Source organism: Sorex fumeus, unplaced genomic scaffold, assembly GCF_029834395.1.
Source record: "Sorex fumeus unplaced genomic scaffold, SorFum_2.1 ptg000129l, whole genome shotgun sequence".
NCBI lineage: Eukaryota > Metazoa > Chordata > Mammalia > Eulipotyphla > Soricidae > Sorex > Sorex fumeus.
Genome location: NW_026606186.1, coordinates 17,329,068 through 17,351,687, shown reverse-complemented (window position 1 = coordinate 17,351,687; position 22,620 = coordinate 17,329,068). Strand labels below are relative to the sequence as shown.

General features: G+C 52.6%; 1 protein-coding gene across 2 annotated transcripts in view; it reads right to left on the bottom strand.

The window, feature by feature from the left end:
- Nucleotides 1–22,373, bottom strand: part of WHRN (whirlin) — an 80,064-nt gene extending 57,691 nt beyond the window's left edge. Inside the window, exon 1 of one of the 2 annotated variants that reach the window (XM_056138502.1) lies at nucleotides 21,640–22,373. In XM_056138502.1, coding sequence (XP_055994477.1) covers nucleotides 21,640–22,299 — 660 coding nt within the window. In that variant the 5' untranslated portion in view covers nucleotides 22,300–22,373. The remainder of the gene's footprint in view (nucleotides 1–21,639) is intronic. The other variant, XM_056138501.1, reaches the window with a different exon arrangement.
- Between the last annotated feature and the right edge of the window lie 247 nt (nucleotides 22,374–22,620).

Genomic DNA, 22,620 nt, shown 5'->3' with positions numbered 1-22,620 from the left:
GCATATGGTCCCCCAAGCACCGCCAGGAGTAATCCCTGAGTGCAGAGCCAGGAGTAAGCCCTAAGCATTGCTGGGTGTGATCTACAAAGCGAAAAGTGAAAAGTAAATAAAAGTTTCTAAAAATTCAAATAAAATGCAACTGTTGCAAGCATCATTAAGACCAATCAAATGTACCCTGGGGAAGGGCATTCACATGCCCTGATGCTCCTGCTTCCTGAGTCTATTATTTACTCCTTCTCCCAAACTCAAGGACTAGAAATCCTCGCCCCTCTGACCTACAGGGACAGAAAGGCCTGCACAACCCAGCTTCAGTCAACCTTCCCCCTCTCAGAAATACCCGTTTCCCCTTCATCCATCCTTCCTCATGCTCACCCACCCCTTTGACACTCATCCCCACTCACACCCCCTCCAGGAAACCTTCCGAGACTGAGAATGACTCACTCAGCTTCTCTCAGAGTGCAGACCCCTGGGTGTCTGTGGCCATTCATGCTGGAGCTGCTGGTCCCCATCCCAGCCCTACCTCTGTCTGCAGCACCAGCCAGGACGGGCCACGGAGACCCGTCGTGCAAGACCCAGCATCCTTCGGAACCTCTTCCACATGCTCTCGAGCACTCCTGCAGCCCTTTTTTCCTCCTCGCCAGGTTTTCTTTGTCTTTTTTTTCTTTTTAAGGGTGTTTTTTTTTTGTTTGTTTTTGCTTTTCTTTTTTCTTTTTGGGCCACACCTAGCAATGCACTGGGGTTACTCCTGGCTCTGCATTCAGGAATTACTCCTGGCGGTGCTCAGGGGACCATATGGGGATGTTGGGAATTGAACCTGGGTCGGCCTCGTGCAAGGCAAACGCCCTACCTGCTGTGCTATTGCTCCAGCCCTCTGTTTGAGTTTTCTACATACCACTGAGCCACAGAAAGAAAAGGATACAAGAGACATCTCACAGAGGGCTGGGATCCTTCCAGGTCTTTCCCTACTCCCGTGGGCAGACACACCTCAGACACACGCAGAAATGGAGAGAGAAGCAAGAGCAGGAGCAGGGCTGGCGGGAGCCCACCCCAGTCAAGCTTCAGGGTTCTCCGTCCTACCCTGGCCCCTGCCCACATCACCTTGGGCACACTCCTCAGCCAGCATGTGCCCAAGCTCTGGAGCAGACAACGGAACCATGGAGTGGACAAGAGAATAGGCACCGAATGATGGAACCATCCTCTCATGAGATTGAGCTCAGGAAAAACATAAAAGTGTTCAGAGCTTGGGACACAGGAAAGGGTCTCCAAGGGTTGGGGCACTACTACAGAGAGGACAGAGTTGAAGTCTCACCCCCACGCCACCCCCATCCCGATGAACTACTGCTACATCTCAGCACCTGGCCTTCATGTGTTTGATAAACCTGGGTGCCCACAAACAGCTGTCTGATGTTTACACGAATGAGACGTTACTCATTTAATTTCCCTCACCATCTCTTTAACTTAAAAACGCATATGTTAAGGGCGCGGGGAGGTAGCTCAGGGGTAAAGCAAGGACTGCCTTGCAGGCATGACGCATGAGGCTTTAAGTTGGAGCCCAGCCCTGCCTCACCGGTGCAATAAGACTCCCAGCAGCGGTGCTGATATTCTGGAATCGCAGCCTGGAACGCAAGTGTGTGATCTCCAGGCTCAGGCGGTCAGGAGCACCTGGCCGGCACATGCAAGGACCCACATGGTCCTCGGAGCACTGCTGGGTATGGCCCCAGAGGCTTCCGGGAATGGCCAAGGGAGCACCATGGGGCCAGCACAGCACCACCACCAGTAGGAAACACTGAAAATTCCCCCCCTCCCCACACACACACAAAAAAAAAACCCTCTGAGCCCTGCTGGGGAGGTCACCCAAAGTGTGTGATCACAGCACAGTCACGTATGCAAATATGCACCCCCTCTCCCACGCCAAGATGACAACAATAACAGAAAGGGAAGAGAGGGAGAGGGCGGGGGAATGAGGCAAGAGGAAGGGAGGAAAATAAGTATTTTAAGGATCTTTCCTCACCAGTTCAGTCACTCAGCTTGTCTTCCCCACACCTGGCACTCCCTGCCTGGCAGAGACGTACCGCTGCTTGGTACCCACCCCCTTTCCTGCCAGCACGAACAAAAGCATGATGAACACGTTCTCTTGTGTGCACCCACTTCCCTAGGCTAGAGATTAGCTGAGACCCGGAGGCAAGGGGGTCCTTTCCTGCTGTTCCTGCAGCAGCCTGCAGGGGGCGGCACCTGGGCACCAACGCTGAGAGCAGCCCGGATTCCTCCGATGGGGTGAGGGTTGCAGAGTCTGGGAGGTGGGGGGAGTGGTACATACTCAGACTGGTGCAGGGTTCAAACCTCCTTTGAGGGTTTTTTTTTGGGGGGGGTCACACCCGGCGATGCACAGGGGTTACTCCTGGCTCTGCACTCAGGAATCACTCCTGGCGGTGCTCGGGGGACCATATAGGATGCTGGGAATCGAACCCGGGTCAGCCGAATGCAAGGCAAATGCCCTACCCACTAGGTTATTGACCAGCTTCTGACTTCACCTAGACTTAACAATGGGGGAACCTCAAAAGAGTTTCCCGGGGCCAGGAGACCCTGAGAATTTTTCAGCATGAGGGACACCCATTCTTCCTCAACTCTGAGGCTCCAGATGAGTTTGCAAGGCTCCCGGATCTCCCTCCCCTGTTTGGTGGAGGTGACTCGGTGTCCTGGGTGTGTGGGGTCTGGCCCGGAGTGTGAAGGGCAGTGGGGAGCGGTGATTTCCGCAACCGCCAAGCACTGCGTTCCTCCCAACTTCAGAGCAGACAGGGAGTCTGCGTGCAGGGACTTGTACGAGATCATCAGGGGGCTCAGTTAGAGGCAGGGCCTGGGTTTGGCTCAGGGATGTCCCCCCACCAGTCCTCATGCAATGTGCCTCTCATCCTCGGGGGTTCCAACAATGTAGGACAAGCCTTGGCCTGGCCTCTCCTTGCTGGACAGGCTATGAGGAGGGGGCCTGGGGCTTGCAGGCTGCAGACAAGTGGGAGCCCCTAACTCCTGTCCCCTGAGCTGGGGCAAGTGCTTTTGGAAAAGCCTCCCCGGGTCAGAGAGGGCAGAAATCAGCAATGTGGCTGCTGCAACCCCACCCCCACCCCCTTCCATGGCCCAGTTTAATGCCACATGAAGGAAAAGTCCAAATCAGCACTCTGGCCTCGTAGCACCTTCCCTCAGTGGCTCGATTTTATCTGTGCTAATGACCTCGTACCAGCCCAGCAGCCTCTCCTGACTCCAAAGTCAGTCTCGGCAGTCCCCCAGGACCCCCTCTGTCCATTTTTTGTTGTTGTTCTGATTTTGGGGCCATACTTGGGGATGCTCATGGGTTACTCCTGACTCTGCACTTAGGAATTACTTTGGGAAGGGCTCGGGGGGATCGTGCGGGATGCCAGAGATGGAACTGAGGTTGGCTTCACACAAAGCAAGGGCCCGATACACTCTCTAGCTCTGAAATAGAACTAATTTAAAATACAGAATTTGAATTTAAAGAATCAGAGAGAGAGAGAGAGAGAGAGAGGGGAAGTGTCTGCCATAGAGGCAGGCTGGGGAGGGGGAGTAGTTGGGGGATGGTAGTGGGGGCTTGTGGGAGGGAAACTGGGGACATTGGTGGTGAGAAGTGGACACTGGTGGAAGGTTGGGTGTTGGAACACTGTATGACTGAAACCCAATCATGAGCAGTTTTATAATAGTCTATCCTACGGTGATTCGGTAAAAAAAAATTAGAGTCATTTCTAATTATATTCTAGGCCACATAGAATTTAAAGGGGATATTCGATCCCCTCACAGGACTTTTCCACGCAGAAGGAAAGAGGTGGCCCAGGCCCTAGCTCTCCTTTCTTCTCTTCCCTCCCTCCATCCTCACCGCAGAAACTGTCTGTGGCTGATGACTGGGTCTCAGAACTGGGCCTGGTCATTATCCCAAGACTGCCTGCCTCTCTACACTCTTCTGGAATGTTCACGTACGTGGGCACTGGCGTGTGAAGTAGGAATTCGCCTGATTTCTGAGAACGGCAACTTCACTGAGGTTGTTCCAGACGTCCGTGTGCCCCTCGGGGGCTGTGATCTGGGGCAAAGCTACGCCACCACGACGTGACCCATCTGCTCTGGCTCGCTGAAAGCCACCTCGCCTGACCTCCTTGAGCCGCTATGCACAGGAGCAGAGAAAAATCAAGCCATGAGCCCCTCCAAGACCTGCCCACCCCACGCAGGGCAGCATAACCGCGAAGCCGCGAAACCACATGGCCACACACATGCCACATATGTGTCACATACATGCCACATACGTGTCACATACAACCCACACACGTGTCACATACATGCCACACACGTGTCACATACATGCCAAAATAGGCCAAGCAGAGCAAGAGGAAATAGGGTTTGGTCCTGGTGAGGAAACCCAAAAGGTCAGAGGCCCCCAGGAGATGGCAGAGAAATCAGGCAGATTCTGGACACAGGGCATCTGAGGCTTCTTCCCTTTTCTATTTCCCCCCTCCCCCCCAAGCTAGGTAAGGTGGGCCTTATTGTAGACTTTTTTTGGTTTTATATTTTTTTGCTTTTGGGGGCTGCACTCTGGGGTACTCAGGACTTACCCCTGGCAAGCTCGGGGGACCATATGGGATGCTGGTGTTCGAACCTGGGTCTGCCATGTGCAAGAGCTCTACCTGCTGTACTATCTCCCCCCTTACCCCTGCCTCTTTTTTTTTTAAACTCCTCCACTCCCATTTCCTAATGGGTTTGACCTTCTCCAAGTGCTCAGTGTGAAAAAATGGAGAAAAACATTCTCACTGGTGGTGCTGGAACCCAGAATCAGGAACAGGGCCTGACATTTTCAAGCTCTCGTTCCCTGCAGTCCTCACTCAAAAACTGTCTTTGAGATTTAAGGCCTTGTGAAACTTGGGGTGGGGGGGGGGTGTGGAAAAAAGAGCTGCAAGAATCAAAGGGGAGGGAGGAAGGAGGAAACGGTGTCCTTGGGGTGAGGCTGCAAGGAATTTGCAAGAGAAGGCCAGGTAGGGGCCCCATCCTTTTGCAAAATAACTCACAAAATGAGGACGGCCGCAGATCCCAGAAAAATATTGATTGTTTTTAAATGCAATTCTTCAATTATCCACTAAACCGGCTTTTAGGTCATCGTAACTTAAGTAAATTGCTTTACAAATGTTCTTTTACGTTTTGTCTTTATGCTTTTATTTTTTTTCCTCCTCCAACCCCTTCCCCCCCCCCCACACACACACCACCCCTTCCCCTAGGTTTTAAGGAAGAACCAACAGGATTTAAGTGTTGATCAAGAGAATCACTCAAGCTGGACCTCTATGGTTTTGGCTATATCTATTGGTGCTCAGGGGCTATTCCTGGTTCTGGGCTCAGGAGTGATGCGGGCAGTACTTGGGGTTACTATATTCGGGGTCAGGGATCAGACTGGGGCCAACTGCATGCAAGACACGGGCCTTAACCTTGTGCAAACTCCAGAGCCACTGGTTTTGTTTCTGCCTATGTAGTACATGCGTTTTACCCAGAATGCACTTTTCTCTGTCCTCCTCAAGTACTGTACTTGGTCCCGGAGCCACACCCAGTGGACAGTCCCTCCCCCAGCCTCTTCCCACCCTGTGCCTTTCAGCTTCTGCGCTTTCCTTGCTCAGTCAGGTGGTAGGGGGCCAGATGGGCCCCTGACTGACTCGCTTTCAGAACCTGAATTTGAGGTAGCTGAGTCCACCAGCTCCCGACTATCCACTCAGCAGAGGACACGAGGAAGAAGGGCCGACGGGGCTGATGCCACATGAAGGATCGGCACTGGCCGTCCATAGGCAGGTGACACTCCCCAAACATGGGAAAAGGTCTCCGGGCAGGTGTAGTGCTCTACCCAGGGGCCGGAGAAACAGTACGACAGGAAGGACACTTGCCTCGCACGTAGCTGACCCAGGTTCAATTCTCGACATCCCATACGTTCCTCCAAGCCCTGCCACGAGTAAGCTCTGAGTACTGGGATCCCTGAACACTGAGCCAGGAGTAAGCCCTGAGCACTGTCGGGCGTGGCTCAAAAACCAAAAATTAATAGAGCATCATTCAACTAGACAAACATACATGCACAAGGGTTTGATTCTGCTTATTGCATTCTGCAAATTAAAATAAGACCTTTTTTTGCTTATTGGGAAAGACAGATGGAAAAGAAACAGAATGTCCAGCACTGGCAAGGCCGGGGGGTAGAGGAAGCACCGTACCTACTGCTCACACTGGTAGAAGGGGACAGGACAAACTCATGTCCTTTCCCAGGACTACTTGGTAATAATGGTCCGACCCTTAACAAACATATCCGAGCCAGCTCCACCTCTAGAAAGACAGTCTGAGGAATTATTAGAAACATGCTTTAAGATGAATATGCAGGGCTATTCAAAGCAGCAGTATGGATAATGTTCAAAAAACAGACGGTCCGGTTGGAAGAAATTAGCTAAATAAATCATGTCCCTCTTTTCTCTCTATGCAATCATTAAAAATGATGTTGCAGAAACACGGATCAAGGTGGACCAACAGTCGCGGCGCATTGTGCAGTGAAGGCAGCAGGTCAGATGAATGAAACTGTCAGAAGCATTTCTCTCTGGGTGGAGAGGTTCATCGGTGATTTCTTCTTCCCTTCGTGTTGTTCTTTTTGAAAACTGGGCTCAGGTCTCTTTTCTTTTTTTTTTTCAATTTTTATTAGTGAGACACCATGAGGTACAGCTGCAGACTTACAAATTTTTGTGCTTGGGTTTCAATTATACAATGATCAAATACCCATCCCTCCACCAGTGCCCATTCTCCACCACCACGGATCCCAGTATCCCTCCCACCCCCCATCTCCCCATCCCACCCTGCCTCTATGGCAGGGCATTCCCTTTGGGTGTTGTGGTTTGCCAAAGAGACATTGAGTGGCAATCATGTTTGGTCAATAGTCAACTTTCAGCATGCTTCTCCCATTCTGGAAGGATCCTCCCAACACCCTTTATTTGGTGCTCCCTTCTCTATCTAAGCTCCCTTTTCCCCTAGCTTGTGTGGCGGGCCTCTAAGTCATGGAACAAAATTCCTGGTACTAATCTTGGCCATTCTTGGGTGTTAGTCTCCTAGCCGTTCAAACATACACATGCACGCAGACACGCATGCGATTTTAAGAACCCAGGCTCATCCGTAATCCCTATGATGAACCAAACAAAGTGGTCTTTTTCTGGTCTCATCCATGCCGGGTTTGTGGACACTGGTCTTCCACCCGGCCCTTGTGTCCTGCTCCCACATCAGCTGAGTGGACAGAGCCAGTTGTTCTGACTTCCCAGGAGTCACGATTCATCTTAGTGGAGGTCGAGTTGAAGTCATGGTTATCTACTTATGGAATGTTCGGGATGGAGGGAACGTTCAGATAAAAACATGACAGGCAGGCACACAAACAAACCTCGGACTCGAGCAACTTGCTGCAGAAATGGCCCTAGACTTTGCGATAGGTCATTTCTGCTGGGCTGCTCCAGACGGGGGCAGGTGCTCTCCCTCTGCCTGCCCCCTAGAGCCCCGGTGGCTGCCATTTTCTAGAAGTTGGTCACAAGCTCCAGGTATGAGTTGCGGTGACGGAAAATCCCAAGTCTCGCGGGACAGGGGAGGAGTGGGCCCTTCTCCTTCCTCCTGCCCCGATGGGACTCTGAGATGATGCCACATCCGGCCACCGTCTACTTAAGCTCCCATATGGCCATGATCCAGAGACACACACACGAATCTCGGACCCGAGCAACTTGCTACAGCGGTATCTCCAGACCCTAATTATTACAATTTTGGAATTCCTAGAGCATGCGGCCGTGAGAGACATTATATTATATCCACGACAAGCTATACAAAACACATTGTCTAGCATTGCCTTTTCGGCAGGTATGAGCTGGTCTCAAAATACCGAAGGTAACTAAAGTAGAGAAAGAGAGTACCGTGTAAATTGTTTGCCACACAGGCAGGGGGAGGCGTGTAATGGGTGTGTGTGTGTGTGTGTGTGTGTGTGTGTGTGTGTGTGTGAGTGCGCGCGCACGGGGCAGGGGATATACTGGGGATTTTGGTGATATGGGTGTTTAATGACTGTGGATGATTAAAGCTCAAACATGAAAGTTTTGTTATTGTACCTCATGGTGAATCAATAAAAAAAAAACCTGACAGGTGAATGATGAGGGAGATCTGGGGGTGTCGGCAGAGATGGTGGCCCACCTCTGTACTCAGTCTCATGAACAAAAGGCTTGCCTGGGAAAGGACGGGCAGCCAGGCCCACGGTTGTCCCTGTGTCCTTGTGGGGTTTCTCCTCTAATAGTTCTTAAGACATTTCCTTAAGGAAAACAAAGACAAACTAGGTCTCAGCCTAATACAGAGACTTGGAAGCCTGCTGTGCAAGCCTAGGTTCCTGAGTTCGAATCTTCACATGTGCACAGTCTGTGCGGCAGCTCCCAGTGTCTGAGTGTTGTCCCCAGCGCTATAAGCTTGTTTCTGGCCGCATCACACTCAGGGGTGTGTGATCACTTAAGGAGGGGTGTGACACTCTGGCAAATATCACACCTAAAAGTAAAAGATGCTCTTCTTGCAGGCGCTGTGCTTGGGAGGACGCCAGGAAGTTTGATTCCCCTGGCAAGCAGATGTGAGACCCCCGTCACCCCCCCAGAGCCTGCAAGACCCACAACCGTAACTCACATGGCTCATCTAAGGGCACGCACCTCAGTGCGCACGTGTGCTGGGTCAGAGAGACAGCACAGTGGGCAGGGCGCTTGCCTTGCATGCAGCTGAGCCGGGTTCAGTCCCCGGCATCCCCATATGGCCCCCTGAGCACTGCCAGGATTGATTCCTGAGTGCAGAGCCAGGAGAAACCCCTGAGCTCAGTTGTGTGTGGCCCAGTGGCTGGTCAAGCACTCACTAACTTGGGGAATGGTGGAGAAAAGAATGGCCTGCGGGGAAAGAGGGCTCAGAAGGCAGCAGCCCCGGAAGGCGGGGAGCTGGCCTCTGCCCTCGGAGCCTGGCTCAGTGCCAGTGTCCCTCTCAGCAGGGCCCAGATGGACCAATGCACATCGACCAAGTTTGCCTTGCCTCCAAGAGGGGCAACGGGCTGCTGGGTAGCTGAGCAAGTCTGGAGACAGACAGACAGATACAACAGGAGCAGCAGACAGCAGGGAGGAGGAGGTGGCCAGGGTTCCTAACTCGGGAAATGCACACAATTTAGAGAGGAGAAAAAGGTGCCAAGAGGTGTGTGTGGGGGGGGCGGGGGGGAAACATTCAGAACTGGGTTGGGTCTTCCAGGACAGAGAAACAGGGTTCTTTAGACCAGAGCAGGGCTGACATGGAGATCAACATGGAAAAAGTCACAGGGGCTGGAGTGATAGCACAGCAGGGAGGGCGTTTGTCTTGCATGCGGCTGACCCAGGTTCTGTTCCCAGCATCCCATATGTTCCCCTGAGCACCACCAGGAGTAATTCCTGAGTGCAGAGCCAGGAGTAACCCCTGAGCATTGCTGGGTGTGACTCAAAATGCAAAACAAAAACAAAAACAAACCCCACAAAGGTCACAGACAGGGGTCCCAAGCAGAGTACCTGTCCTGCAGGTGTGAGGATCCCAGTGCTGGATCCCGGTGCTGCCTCACACATGGGGCCCCCAGCCCCATGAGCACCCTCTAGTCATCACACGAGCAATGAAGGGCAGTGGGCATGTGGAAATCGTCAAGTACACACAACACCGGGGGGCAAAGTGATAGTACAGCAGGGTCGGGCGCTTGCTTTGCATGCTGCTGTCCTGGGTTCGATCCCTGGTACACCCTAAGGTCCTCTGAGCAGCTCCAGGAGTGGCCCCTGAGCTCAGGGCCAGGAGCAAGTCCTGAACACCGCCAGGTGTGGGGACTGGAGGGGCAAAGCAGTCAAGAGCATTTGCCATCCCGTCCCCTCACACAGCCTTTCAACCCCTGGGTGTGCATACATACATACATATATACACACATACACACATGCATGCATACATACATACATGCATACATATGTACAAGACTAACACGCAAGTCCTAGTTGGGGTGAAAACAGACATTAGGGGGGAAAGAGGTATCTGAGAACCATCCTGACTGTGGCTGGCACTTGAAATATCAGAAAGAGAGAGAGAGGGACAGAGAGAGACAGAGAGAGAGAGAGAGACAGAGAGACAGAGAGAGAGACAGAGAGAGAGACAGAGAGAGTGACTGTCAGTGCACAGGTGCCCCCTGGAGAGAGGGCAGGGGTGGAAAGAAAGGATCACTTGGTCCAGGTACCAGGGATGACATCAGACTCTGGGGGCATGGGGTGGGGGGGTACAAGGTGGATAAGGAACCCCCCCACAGGCTTCAGTGTCAAGAACCCCCCCCCCGGGGGGTTAACTTCCTCAGGCTGGACGGCTTCTCCTCTCCCTTCTTCATTAGAACCCTCCTACGGAAGCCGCACACACCATTTCTGCAATGTGCTGCAGATCACTCCAGAGCTTTTGTAGCAAGCAGGTGCCCATGTTGTCAAATCACCATTTTCACCTGCATGAATTGCGCTACTGGGTTCTAGAAACAGCCACCTTCCCCTGGTCTCTCTTCCCGCCCCTCAGAGGTCCTGGGAGACCCACGGAAGGGATGGGGGAAAGGAAACAAGGTGGAGATCCAGCCCGTCTGGAGGAACAGAGCCCCGCATCACGGTCATCTTCCTTTGTGTTTCAGGGGAGGTGGGGACACAATTCCAGCCAGCCAGCCAGCCAGGCAGGCAGCGGGCTTTATTACTGCTATAAAGCGAAAAGCGAATGCCAAAAACTCAGACAGGAGCAATTGCATTTTTGAAGAGACTCGATGTACACGGGGATGCTGGCTGCAGTTAGCAAATGACTCTGAGATCCAAAGAGCCACCACTACTTTATTCTTCCAATGACACTTTCTCCCCACCCCATCCCCCAACCCCAGCAGACACAACAGAAGTCTCTCAAGGCCAAGGGGAAGGAGCGGACAACGTCTGCCAGAACAGTCCCCACACCCCGACTTTCAAACCCTGGTTACGCCCCAACAGCAGCCACCAGGATCTGTCTGCCAGGACTCGGCACCAGGCTCAGCGGTGATGAATCCGAGGTAAGGAGAGGCAGAGGCTCAAGGTCACAGCCCAGTCACTCTGATGAACCAGCTCCAGCTCCAGAAGGCGTCTGGAACCGCTCTCTGGGCCCGATGTCCCCTCTTCCCTCTGCTTGAACTTGGGGCCCCAGACAGCCAAGGACAGGGACTCGGAATGGCTGCCCCTTGTGGGGCAAAGTCTTCACGCTTGGGGGACCATGCTCTGACATGCATGGGGAAGTCTTTACGCTGCGATTCACCGGCATCTGAGTGAATTCATGGCCACTGACTTTCCAAGTTCTCAGCCTGGAAACGGCCCCCCTTTAGAGACCAAGGGAACCCCAGCAGCTCTTGCACACCGGGAAAGAGGACCTCTCAGGACATTTTTATGCAGTGCTGATAGATGAGTTTTGCTTTCAATGTTGCGAGGATGCTGATGTTACAAAAACTCAGGTGGAGGAAAAAATAACAATGAAACTGGCTGCCAGGCTGACTAAACCACAGCCACTGGTGCAGAAGGAACAGGAATTCTCAAAGGGGGTGGCGGCCACCGGCTGAGGCTGGACACCCAAGACCCAGGAGCCGCCCCCTTCACCCCTCCCCCGCCTCCCGGGCACTCGAGGACATGGAGCTGCTTTCCGACCTGTATGGGCAAGAAACTGGGTTCGAACTAGAAATATCAGGTACTGGGGCACCCCTGAAACCTGAACAGTGTCTGCTTTTGCTTTTATTTTTGAAAGCAAAATTGCAGCCAGCTCTCACCCCAAATTGGTTCATCGATTGCTTCCAGAATGCATAAATGGTTCTATTTCAGAATCACCAGCACAGTGTGACTTCAGAAATAACCCGCTTCTGGGAATCTGCTCTTCACGTTAAGGGCAAAATGACAAATGGTATAACCGAAGGGTCAAGCCGTGCAGGACCAGTGCCTCAGAGGCTTTCCAATGTACCCCGTTTCCACGCCAGCCCCATCCTTTGAGCCCTGTTGGCAGACAGGGGCTGAATCAAGTAGATATCTACGCGCACCTCACAGCTCCACAGAATGATCACAGAAGTTAGCAAATGGTCTCACCAGCTCCATCCTAAAGCCCTGGGGCTTTCCTTGACTTGTCACCCTTGTTCTATGTGCTGCCTACACCCCTAGCCCCACCCCCAGCCCCATGCAGCACACGGGACCTTTTGGGCCCTTTCTTCGGCTGTGACATGGAGGAAGCTGGGACTAAGCAGGGAGGCCCTGCTAACAGTGACCTGGGGTCCGAGCAGGGAGCAGGAACCCGTGCAGGGTCCAGAGACCAGAGCACGCATTCTCTCTCAGACCTGCCAGGAGGACTTAGGTCACTGAGACTAAACCCTGGTCCCAAGGAGCCGACTTGTAGCAGGGTGCAGGCGGGTGATAACCAGGCAGGGCCTTGATAAAGGAGAGTGCCCTGTACTTAGGAAATGAAAGCAGGGAAGGGGGTAAGGGGGGAGGGGAGAGTAGGGGAGGTTGACAGTGCTTAAAACACCTGGTGATCCGTGGTCATGGAGTGGGGGAGGGGCGTCCATATTCCCCTCAAACCACTGTGGCCCCTGGGAGGGCAGGGCCATGGACCCTTTGTTTCTGATTTCCAAGTACCAGCCACCACCTGGTTGCAGCACACACCTCTCAGATCAGAGACGGAACAACTGTGTCTGAGGATGTCTGGGTTAAAAGATGCTACTTTCCCTGTATACTATGCGGGCTGGAGCGATAGCACAGCGGGTAGGGCATTCGCCTTGCACACGGCTGACCCAGGTTCGATTCCTCTGCCCCTCTCAGAGAGCCCAGCAAGCTACCCTGAGGGTGCATCCCACCCGCAGGGCAGAACCTGGCAAGCTCCCCGTGGCTCATTCGATATGCCAAAAATGGTAACAAGTCTCACAATGTGCCCGCTCGTGCTACTTTTCCTGTATGTGTGGGTTCTAGATTCCCAAGTTCAGGAAATGTGTGTGTGTGTGGGGGGGTGCCCTGTTCAGGGCCTCCCCTGGCAGTGCTCAACGACCATATGCAGTGGTGCTTGGGATCAAACCCTGGTTAACTTGCCTACCAGTGCCTACCCCCTGTACTATCTCTCAGGTCCTTTGTCAGGCCATGTGCCTCCCAGGAGGGAGCCTCCAGTGGTCAGGAAGGCTGCAGAGGACAGAGCCTGACGGTATAAAGAGTGACTGAGCTGCTGAGCTGCTCCTCGTGGTCCTTGGCTCCCTGCCCATCCCAGCATGTGGTGGGGAGCTCAAGAAAGTCAGTTTCCTCTGCTTCCCAAGTGCATTCCAGTAAAACAAAGTCACAACAAGAAGGGGCTGGCCCTCAGTGTTGCCTCCTGCCAGGGCGCCAGGGTCCCTGCAAACCTCCAGCCAGTGAGATTCCTGATCTCTGCCCAGGGTCTTGCAAAAGTCAAGTGGAAATGCCTGCAGCCGCACAATCTTTCCAAAGCCAGCCCCCACCCTAGGGCATAATTAGGAGTCTGTGTGAGCTGTGGTGTTAACAGCGGATTCTTGCTGGAGGCTTTAAAAGGAAAAGAGGGAAAGAAAAAAGAAGCCTCGGAGAAAGATTTCTATTTCAGCCTCCAGCGACCTGCAGCCAAGAAACGCCACACCTTTAAATCCGAGTTTCTGGGTTTGGGGTCCCTGGGGAAGCAAACACTGCCCTTCCCTGGCCCTTCCTGGCCCTTCCTTGGCCCTTCCTAGGCTGGACCTTTCCAGAGCTAGAAAGCCAGCTTCAAAGCAAAGTCCCTTGCAGGGGGAGGAGCAGGAGCATAGCACTGAGGGGGTGACATAAGCATGCAAGCCCCAGCTGGGAGGGGAGGCTGGGGGGGAGAGACTGTATAGGACTGTACCTGCCTGTGTGCTGTGAAGCCAAAGGTGTGTGGTGTGTGTGTGCGTGTGTGTGTGGGGGGGGGGGGGGGAGAGTGGTCAAAAACACACACAAAATCCAGTTGGCTGGGGTTAAGGACCATGCTTACCATTGCAACTCCATCCACAGGATGTCTCTAGCAGACAGCCGACAGAAAAGGGCTGGGCAGAAAAGCAAAGCATGGCATTGACTATATTTCATGACCAGATGAAAGTTGGAAGGCGGGAATATTCTACCCTAAGACCGTCATTTGAAAAATATATACGAAGAGGCAGAGGCAGAGAGAGAGAGAGAGAGAGAGAGAGAGAGAGAGAGAGAGAGAGAGAGAACCTAGCATGCACCACGTGGTCACCTGAGCATCCCCATCTGCCCCCAGCCCGCCCAGGGTGGCCCAATGAACCCCCAGCATTATAGGGCCTGAGCAGTATCCCTCACGCCCCTCTCCCCACACCCCTCCCTCCTGGCCTGGGCCTTTGCCTTTGCACTGAACTATGGACCTCATTAGTCCAGAAGCACCTGAGTTGAGGCCCCAAAAAGAATGAATAAAGTAAATGTATCCTCTTTCAACGTTAAAAAAATGCATTTCATTCAAACAGTAAATAAACAGTTCAAAGAGGGTTTTTATGGGTCCTATCTGGACTTCATATAGTTTTTGGAAAACCTTGATCCAAACAAACATGCAAGAAGAAATGAGAGAGGGGCTGGAGCAATAGCACAGCGGGTAGAGGGTTTGCCTTGCGTGCAGCCAACCCGGGTTCAATTCCCAGCATCCCATATTGTCCCCTGAGCACTGCCAAGAGTAATTCCTGAGTGCAGAGCCAGGAGTAAACCCTGTGCATTGCTGGGTATGACCCAAAAAGCAAAATGAAAAAAAAGAAGAAGAAGAAATGAGAGAAATGGACCCTCTCCCAGAGCTCTGCACTCGGCCGCCAAGCATGCATTCAATAAAGGGTTGATTAATGGGGAGTTCTCAAGGCATCACTGCCATCAGGACTCACACACCCCCAAAATGAGTGTGGGGCAGAGAAAAGTGCATAAAACCTACCAATACATTTTACCCAGGACTTCAAAATTGGAATACAAGAATAAAACCGTTGGCAGTGGCTATGCTCCAGACACAAAGTTGGAAGTAACAGTAATGTGCAATGGCTTCAGCTGAGCGTGTACAATGGGGAAATGACAAATGTGTAGTTGAAATACAGTGTCAGACCAAATATAATGACACATGTCCTTACAGGCACACCCTTCCGGGGCTATTAGGCAAAGGCGGGGGGGGGGGGGTGCAGGGGGAGGGAGGATAATTCTAATTAAAGGAAAGGGCTGGCCACTGCGCTTTTCACTTTGGAACGGTTCAAATTCTCATCTGCTGCTTGGATGTGTCCATGGGGATGCTGAGACTGTAATGAAGCCATTTAACTTTTATCGACATGAAATGCACGCACGATCACGCACGCGCATACACACACACACACACACACACACACACAGGCCTAAACCACTTGGATGCTTGCATTTATCACACATACACCTAGACCACCTGGATGCTTGCATTCTGCGCACACACACACACACACACACACACGCACACACGCACACACGCACACACACGTGGACCACCTGCACGCCTGCATTCTGCGCGCACACAGACACACACAGAGACAGACACACAGACACACACACACGTAGACCACCCGCAGAGGTGGGGATGCAGGAAGCAAGCAGATGCATGAGCCTGACTTCAAATGCTCCCCCCGGGACTGGACCCCACTGTCCTATTGTCTTTTTTTCTCACTGACTCTGGAACAGCACCAGGGCCAGGGTTGCTGGGTCAAGGGACCACAGTCAAATTCTGTGCGGCACAGAGTGTGACCCATCGACCCATCTACTTCTTATGATTTAGCAGGGAGAAGATTCTCAGTCTCCCTGTCCAACTTTCTTTACATGGTCTTAAACAAAGAAAACATCCTATCGGACATTGTAAATTACTTCTGTATGTAGCCTGGACTGAGCAAATCACAGACTGTCTGAGCAGAAGGGACCTTGAGCAGCCCTGACACAGAGAGGGTGTGTGTGGACTGAAGGTCACACAGTACGCAAGTGGAGCCTAATGCAGCGTCCTTGAGCTATAGCCAATTTTTAGCAAACGTTTTCGGCTGAAAACCTGTATGGAAGGTCTAGTTTTTAATCATTATTAGTTTGGCTCCTGTTCATTGTAGATTTTTTTCCCCCAGATCAAATGTTTCAATATAATTGCAAATAGTAAATGGCTTGCCCGATCTGAACCTGTCTCTGATTATTTCACAAAGGGGCTTCAAGGGATGGATAGGAGCCCCTCCAGGCCAGGATAAAGTGCTCCTGAATTGCTCTGGGTAATGACAGGCTCTAGCCTCCAGGAAGATGCAAGTGGAGAACTCTGCCTATCACCTCTCCAAGCTGCTCCCTGGAGCTCAGGACCCTTTCATTCATTCTTGTTCTATTTTGGCTTGGGGGCAACACCTGCTCAGGGCTTACTCCTGGCTCTGCACACAGGGTCCACTCCTGGTGATGCTCGAAGGACCCTAAGGAATGCCCAGGATCAAACCTGGGTCAGCCACGATCAAGACAAGCGGCCTCCCCGCTGTACTATCTCTCTGGCTCTTCTCTGACTCATTCTTAACTCCTAAAATTTTCAAGTTTCTTTTCACACTCACAATTACTCTCTCCTTTGAAAAGTTCAGATACTCCTCTTTCTACCTATAGAAATAAAAAATGGACTTTAACACTGAAAAACATCATTTTGTTTGGGGGCACAGCTGACCATGCTCAGGGGCTACTCCCAGGTCTTTTCTTAGAGGTTACTTCCAGTCAGGCTTTGGGGGACCTTGTGGAGTTGGGGATCGAACACTGGCTCAGACTTTTGAGTTCTCCCCCTTACCCCATAACACATCTGTAAACACATCTCCATAGTCGAGGCATGGAGGCTTCCAAGTGTCTCCTAAAAGATGAACAGAGCTGATGTGATGTATGTATATATATGTGGAATATGATTTAGCCACAAAGGAAAAATGAAGGAAATCCTGCCATTTGACAAGATGGATGAATCTGGAGGCCTGAGACTAAGTGAAATAGCAGGCACTGTAAGTTCTCCCGCACTTGTGCAACCTGAAAATGTCACTCCTGGAAGCAGAGATAGAATGTAGAATGGTGGCTCGGAGCTTGGGCACAGAGGAAATGGGAAGACGTTGGTCAAAGAGGACAGACATGCATTTTTTCAAAGATTCTGGGAGAGGGCGGGGCCACTGTACAGCCAGTCTGACATTCGTCTTGCACTGTGCTGACCCAGGTTTGAACCCTGCATCCCATGTGGTACCCTGCACATCACTAGAGTAATCCCTGAGTGAAAGCCAGGAGTGACCCCTGAACATCACCAAGTAGTAATACCCCCCCTCAAAAAAGCCCAGAATTTAAAGGATATAGAACACTTAAAAAAAAAAAAGATTCTGGGACTGTAATGTATAGCATCATGATTGCGCTTAAAAATACTAGGGGTGGGACTAGTGAGATAGCACAGCGGGTAGGGTGTTTGCCTTGCACGCGGCCAACCCAGGTTCGATTCCCAGCATCCCATATGGTCCCCTGAGCACCACCAGGAGTAACTCCTGAGTGCAGAGCCAGGAGTAACCCCTGCGCATCGCCGGGTGTGACCCAAAAAGAAAAAAAAAACTAGGGGTCAGAGATGTGGAGGGCTTAGGGTGCAGGCCTTGCATGCAGCAACCTGGGTTCAATCCCCTGCACCACATTCCCCAGGTATTCCCAGAAGGCTCTCTAAGCCCCTTATGCAGGGTCTTCGAATTAAAACACCAACTGCCTGTTTGCCCAGAATTGCAGGGATGTGAAGGTGCAAAAAAAGCACAGTAGAAATGACATCTGCACCTGTATGTTCACTGCAGCACTGTTCACAATAGCCAGAATCTGGAAACAACCCGAGTGCCCGAAAACAGATGAATGGTTAAAGAAACTTTGGTACAACTATACGATGGAATACTATGCAGCTATCAGGAGAGATGAAGTCATGAAATTTGCTTATAAGTGGATGGGCACGGAGAGTATCATGTTAAGTGAAATGAGTCAGAAAGAGAGGGACAGACACAGAAGGACTGCACTCATCTGTGGAATATATAACAACATGATAGTGACACCCAAGGACAGTAGCCACAAGGGCCAGGAATATTGCCCCATAGTTGGAAGCCTGTCTCATGAGCTGGGGGAGAAGGCAGCTGGAATAGAGAAGGAATCACTAAGACAATGATGGCTGGAAGGATCATTCAGGATGGGAGATGTGTGCTGAAAGGACCAAACGTGATAACCTCTCAGTATCTGTACTGCAAACCATAATGCCCAAAAGCAGAGAGAGAGAGAGAGAGAGAGAGAGAGAGAGAGAGAGAGAGAATGGGGAAAATTGTCTGCCATAGAGGCAGGGGGAGGATTAGAAAGTGGGGGATACTGGGAACATTGGTGGTGGAGAATGTGCACTGATGGAGGGATGGGTGTTTGGTCATTGTATGATTGAAACTCAAACATGAAAGCTTGTAACTGTATCTCACGATGATTCAAGAATAAAAAATAAAAGAATTGCAGGGATGGGACCTAGAGCCTCCTGAGCACTTGCCTGGGAGATTCCCCACCCTCTGGAAAAAAGAAATACAAAGACTACTTTCTATAGACCATACTGTAAAGATCACATGAGAAGACCCAACTGTGGCAGGAGATTGTACGAATGGCAGTGAAGCACCTGCTTTGCACACGGTTGATCTGGGTTCGATTCCCAGCCCCACTATGGTCCTCCAGCCTCTGCCAGGAGTGATCCCTGAGCAGCAGCGCTGAGTATGGCCCCAAAACAAAACAAAAGGACCAAATTGTACCCCTTCAATCTGCTAAGATCTTAACACACACACAAATGACCATTCTAAACTGCTTGATTACGGTAATCATTTTACAATGTCTAGTTAGACCATCACTCTGCACATCTTAAATATATTTGTGTTTCTCTGTTACAAAGCAATAGAGCTGGAAATCCAACAAATTAAAAATAAACAAATAAATAAAACGGAAGAAGAAGAAAGCATGCAAAACAAGCAAATCTAAATGCTACATGCTCTTCTAGAACAGAAAAAGGACAGGAGCAGAGAAATCTGCAGTGTAAGTCTGCAGGTGAGGAACCAAGACGGTATTTTTTCCCCTAATCCCGAAACTCCTGGGAAGTGAGGGTAGTGGAGGGGGTGGCAGGAGGCAGGAGGGAAACTGGGGCCAGTGGTGGTGGGAAATGTACATTGGAGGTACTGGAACACTGTATGACTGAAACTCAACCATGAATAGCTTTGTAACTGTGTATCTCATGGTGTTTCAATACATAAATATATAAAAATTAAAAAACAAACAAACAAACAAACAAAAAACAGACACTGTAGCTTCCAGTGGGGCTGAGTCAGAGACCGCTGGAGGACAGTTTGTACCTGGTAGACAAGCTCTTTGCTTTTTGGTGAGCACACTTAACACCCTTAATTGTGCCGCAAGGCATCAACAGCTCTCCAGGAGCGCTTTTAAACTCTGCCTGACTTCCCCCACCCCCGTGCAGCCTCGGAGCCTGGGGGCCACCTCCTGCGTTTTAAATTCCACCCACGGAAAGTCCGGCCCCTTTCTCCAGCAGCTAAGGTGACACAAGGCGACACTCATTTTCCTGTTGCTTCTCAAGAGTCCAGAGGGAGGCGTCCCCCTACAGGCTGGGATCTGGCAAGATGGGTGATGGGAAAGATAGGCAGCCCTAGGCCCAGAGGGGTTTCCCTGGTGAAAAGACCACAGAGCCAGGGGGAAAGGCTGCATGGCTCTCCCCACCCATCCATCGAGGCGCCCACAGATCTGAAGGCAACTCTGCAACAGCCTCCCCTCCCTGGGCTGCAAGACTGAGTTCTAAAGGCTTCCAGAAGGATGCCAACAAGAGCTTATTATAGGTCTTACTCTGGAAGCCCCTGAGGTCAACACGCCACTCCTGGTCTACTCGGTGGCCACCGTGAGATGTTAGGGCCCAGGTCCAAAGCCTGGGGGACGGAAAGTGAGCCCACTAGCTGGGGCCTGGAGCATGGCTGAGTCTGGAGGGAACTGAGGCAGGAAGGGCTGTGTGGGTTTCACCGCCTGGGTCCCCCCACCCTTCCAAAGTCCATCACCTTCTGATGATTAAGTTACCCAAGTCTTTTAAAATTGCCACTAAAATGGAATCTACATTTATAAATGACCGTTTGGATCCAGTATTTTTAGAGTATAAATTTATCATTCAGGAACTCCAGCCCTCCAAGGGCCAAAGGCTAATGGACTATTTCTTTCTAATGATACAGATTTGCTAGATAAAGAGAAAAGATGGATTGGTTGGGGGGAGCAGGAGACAAGGATGGGTACTTGGCAGATACCTAAATAAGCTTTGTCTGTCTCTTCCCCGTCTCCCCTCAAATGATGGATTTTCCCCAAAGCAGCAAAGTTTCCCAAATCCTCAGAGGTGTCCCCAGCTTTTGGGGAGATAGGGAGGTGGGCACAGGAGGGGGAAGGTGGGGGTTAGGGAAGGACGACAGGTTGGGAACTGAGTGAAAGCCAAGGTCAGAGATGAGATGGATATGCTCCAGGTGAGTGCAAGACACCTGACATGGGTCACTGGCCAGTACACCGGAAGTAGCTCTGGTCTGTCTCAGAGCTTCCCAGCAGCCTCTGGGGCCTGGGGCAGGGGTGAGAGGCTAGGTCAATGGTCTGTCCAAACCCCTGGACACCTGGACAGCAAATCTGCAGATCTGTGTGTGTGTGTGTGTGCGTGTGTGTGTGAGAGAGAGAGAGAGAGAGAGAGAGAGAGAGAGAGAGAGAGGTGTATGCTTTCCAGAATACATACCAAACAATCTTTCTCTAGCTGGTTTGAAACACCCCTTGGACATGAGCTCAGCAACTGGCATGTTTCTTGAAACAGGGAGATATCTACCCTAAGGAGCCTGTGATTTGTAAGTTATTTCTCTCCATGAACCCACACAGGAGAGCAACTGCCCTCAAAGGGGTTGGGGCATCTTCCTTACACTCAAGCAGGGACCTTATATCCAACAAGGTCATCAGGGGGATATGCACACCCAACTGGCTGCTCCCATTTTTCAAGAGAAGATCCAGAGGTTCCCAGAACACAAGAGACCTGTCTGTCCCAAGAGACACAGCCTGGGCAGGCCCAACCCAAACAGCCTCCCAGGTCACTCTGGACCTAATAGAACTCCCCACCATGGCCCAAAGCGTAGAGCATCACGCGGAGACTGAATCCACCCGCTGATTATTAACCAAGTGCCAAGCAGAGACCTTCTCCTTTGAACGCTCATAAAATCCACAGTCCTTTCACACTTTGTAATCACACATCTGCTGAGTACTTGGTAATTCTCTCCCTGGCATTTGCCTCTATGCCCCCGCATGAAAGCAAAGGCGGGGGCCAAGTGGAGGGTGTTGATCACTATAACCCCTGGCCTGTCAAACTACTTTTGCTCAGAAAACCTGACGTCCAGGGGGGCTCAGGAAGCTCAAAGGAGGCGCCTCAGGTTGCAGACCATGGGGCTAATGAGGGGCTGGTTCATTGCGGGGGTGGGGTGGGGGGAGGGCTAATCACTACTGCAAACAAGGACCCTACCTTGACGGCCTCTGCGTGCGTCACCCGGGCCAGAGATTTGTCGTTGACACGCAGAATCTGATCGCCGACTCGCAACCCTTCCTTCTCGGCCAGAGACCCGGGCTCCACCAGCGACACATAGATGCCCACGCCGTGCTCGGAGCCCCCTCGGATGCTGAAGCCTAAGCCCTCCTGGGCCTTGGCGCGCCGCAGGCTCACCACGCGCACCTCTCCCGCCGGCCCCGCGCCGTCGGGGCCAGCCCAGACGGGCTGCCGGTAGGCGGGGGCGGTGGTGGTAGCGGTGGCGGCGGTGGCAGCGGCGGCGGCGGTGGTGGCGGCAGGCAGGTAGAGGCCCTCGGCCGTGTACTGGTCGAAGAGCAGCTGGTCGGAGCGGGGGATGACCAGGCGCAGCATGGGCAGCAGGCGCCGCTTGACCGGGCTGTCCAACAGCACGCGCAGGGTGCGCACCAGGTCGAAGACGTTGCGGCGCGCGTGGTAGGCGTTGAGACAGTGCGTGAAGCGCTCCCGCTCCGCCTCGCTCAGCAGCGCCGTCAGCGCCTGGTGCAGCTGGCGCACGTTGGCGGACAGCAGCCGCAGCCCCGCGCCCCCGCCGCCGGCCGCCGAGCCCAGCGAGCCGGTGCAGGACGAGCTCACCGACAGGCCGTCCAGCGGCGCGTTCATCTCCCCGCCGGCGCCCGGGCGGCGGGGGGTGCGGGCACGCTCGGACCGCCGGGGCCCTCGGGGAGGGCAGGTGTGTGGCGGGGGAGCACGCGCGGGGACGTCCGTCCGGCGGCTGGATCCCCGGGGAGGCGCGCGCGCGCACCGGGGCGCGGGGCGCCGACACCCGCCGCGTCCCCGGGAGGGTCGCCGAGCCCGCTGCCGAGGTCCCCCGGAGGCGCGTCAAAGTGGAGTCGCGGGGGGTGCGCAGAGCCGGCGGCCGGAGTGTGCAGAGGACACGGAGGAGACGGGCGGCGGCGGCGGCGGCGTCCCGGCGGGGTCTCC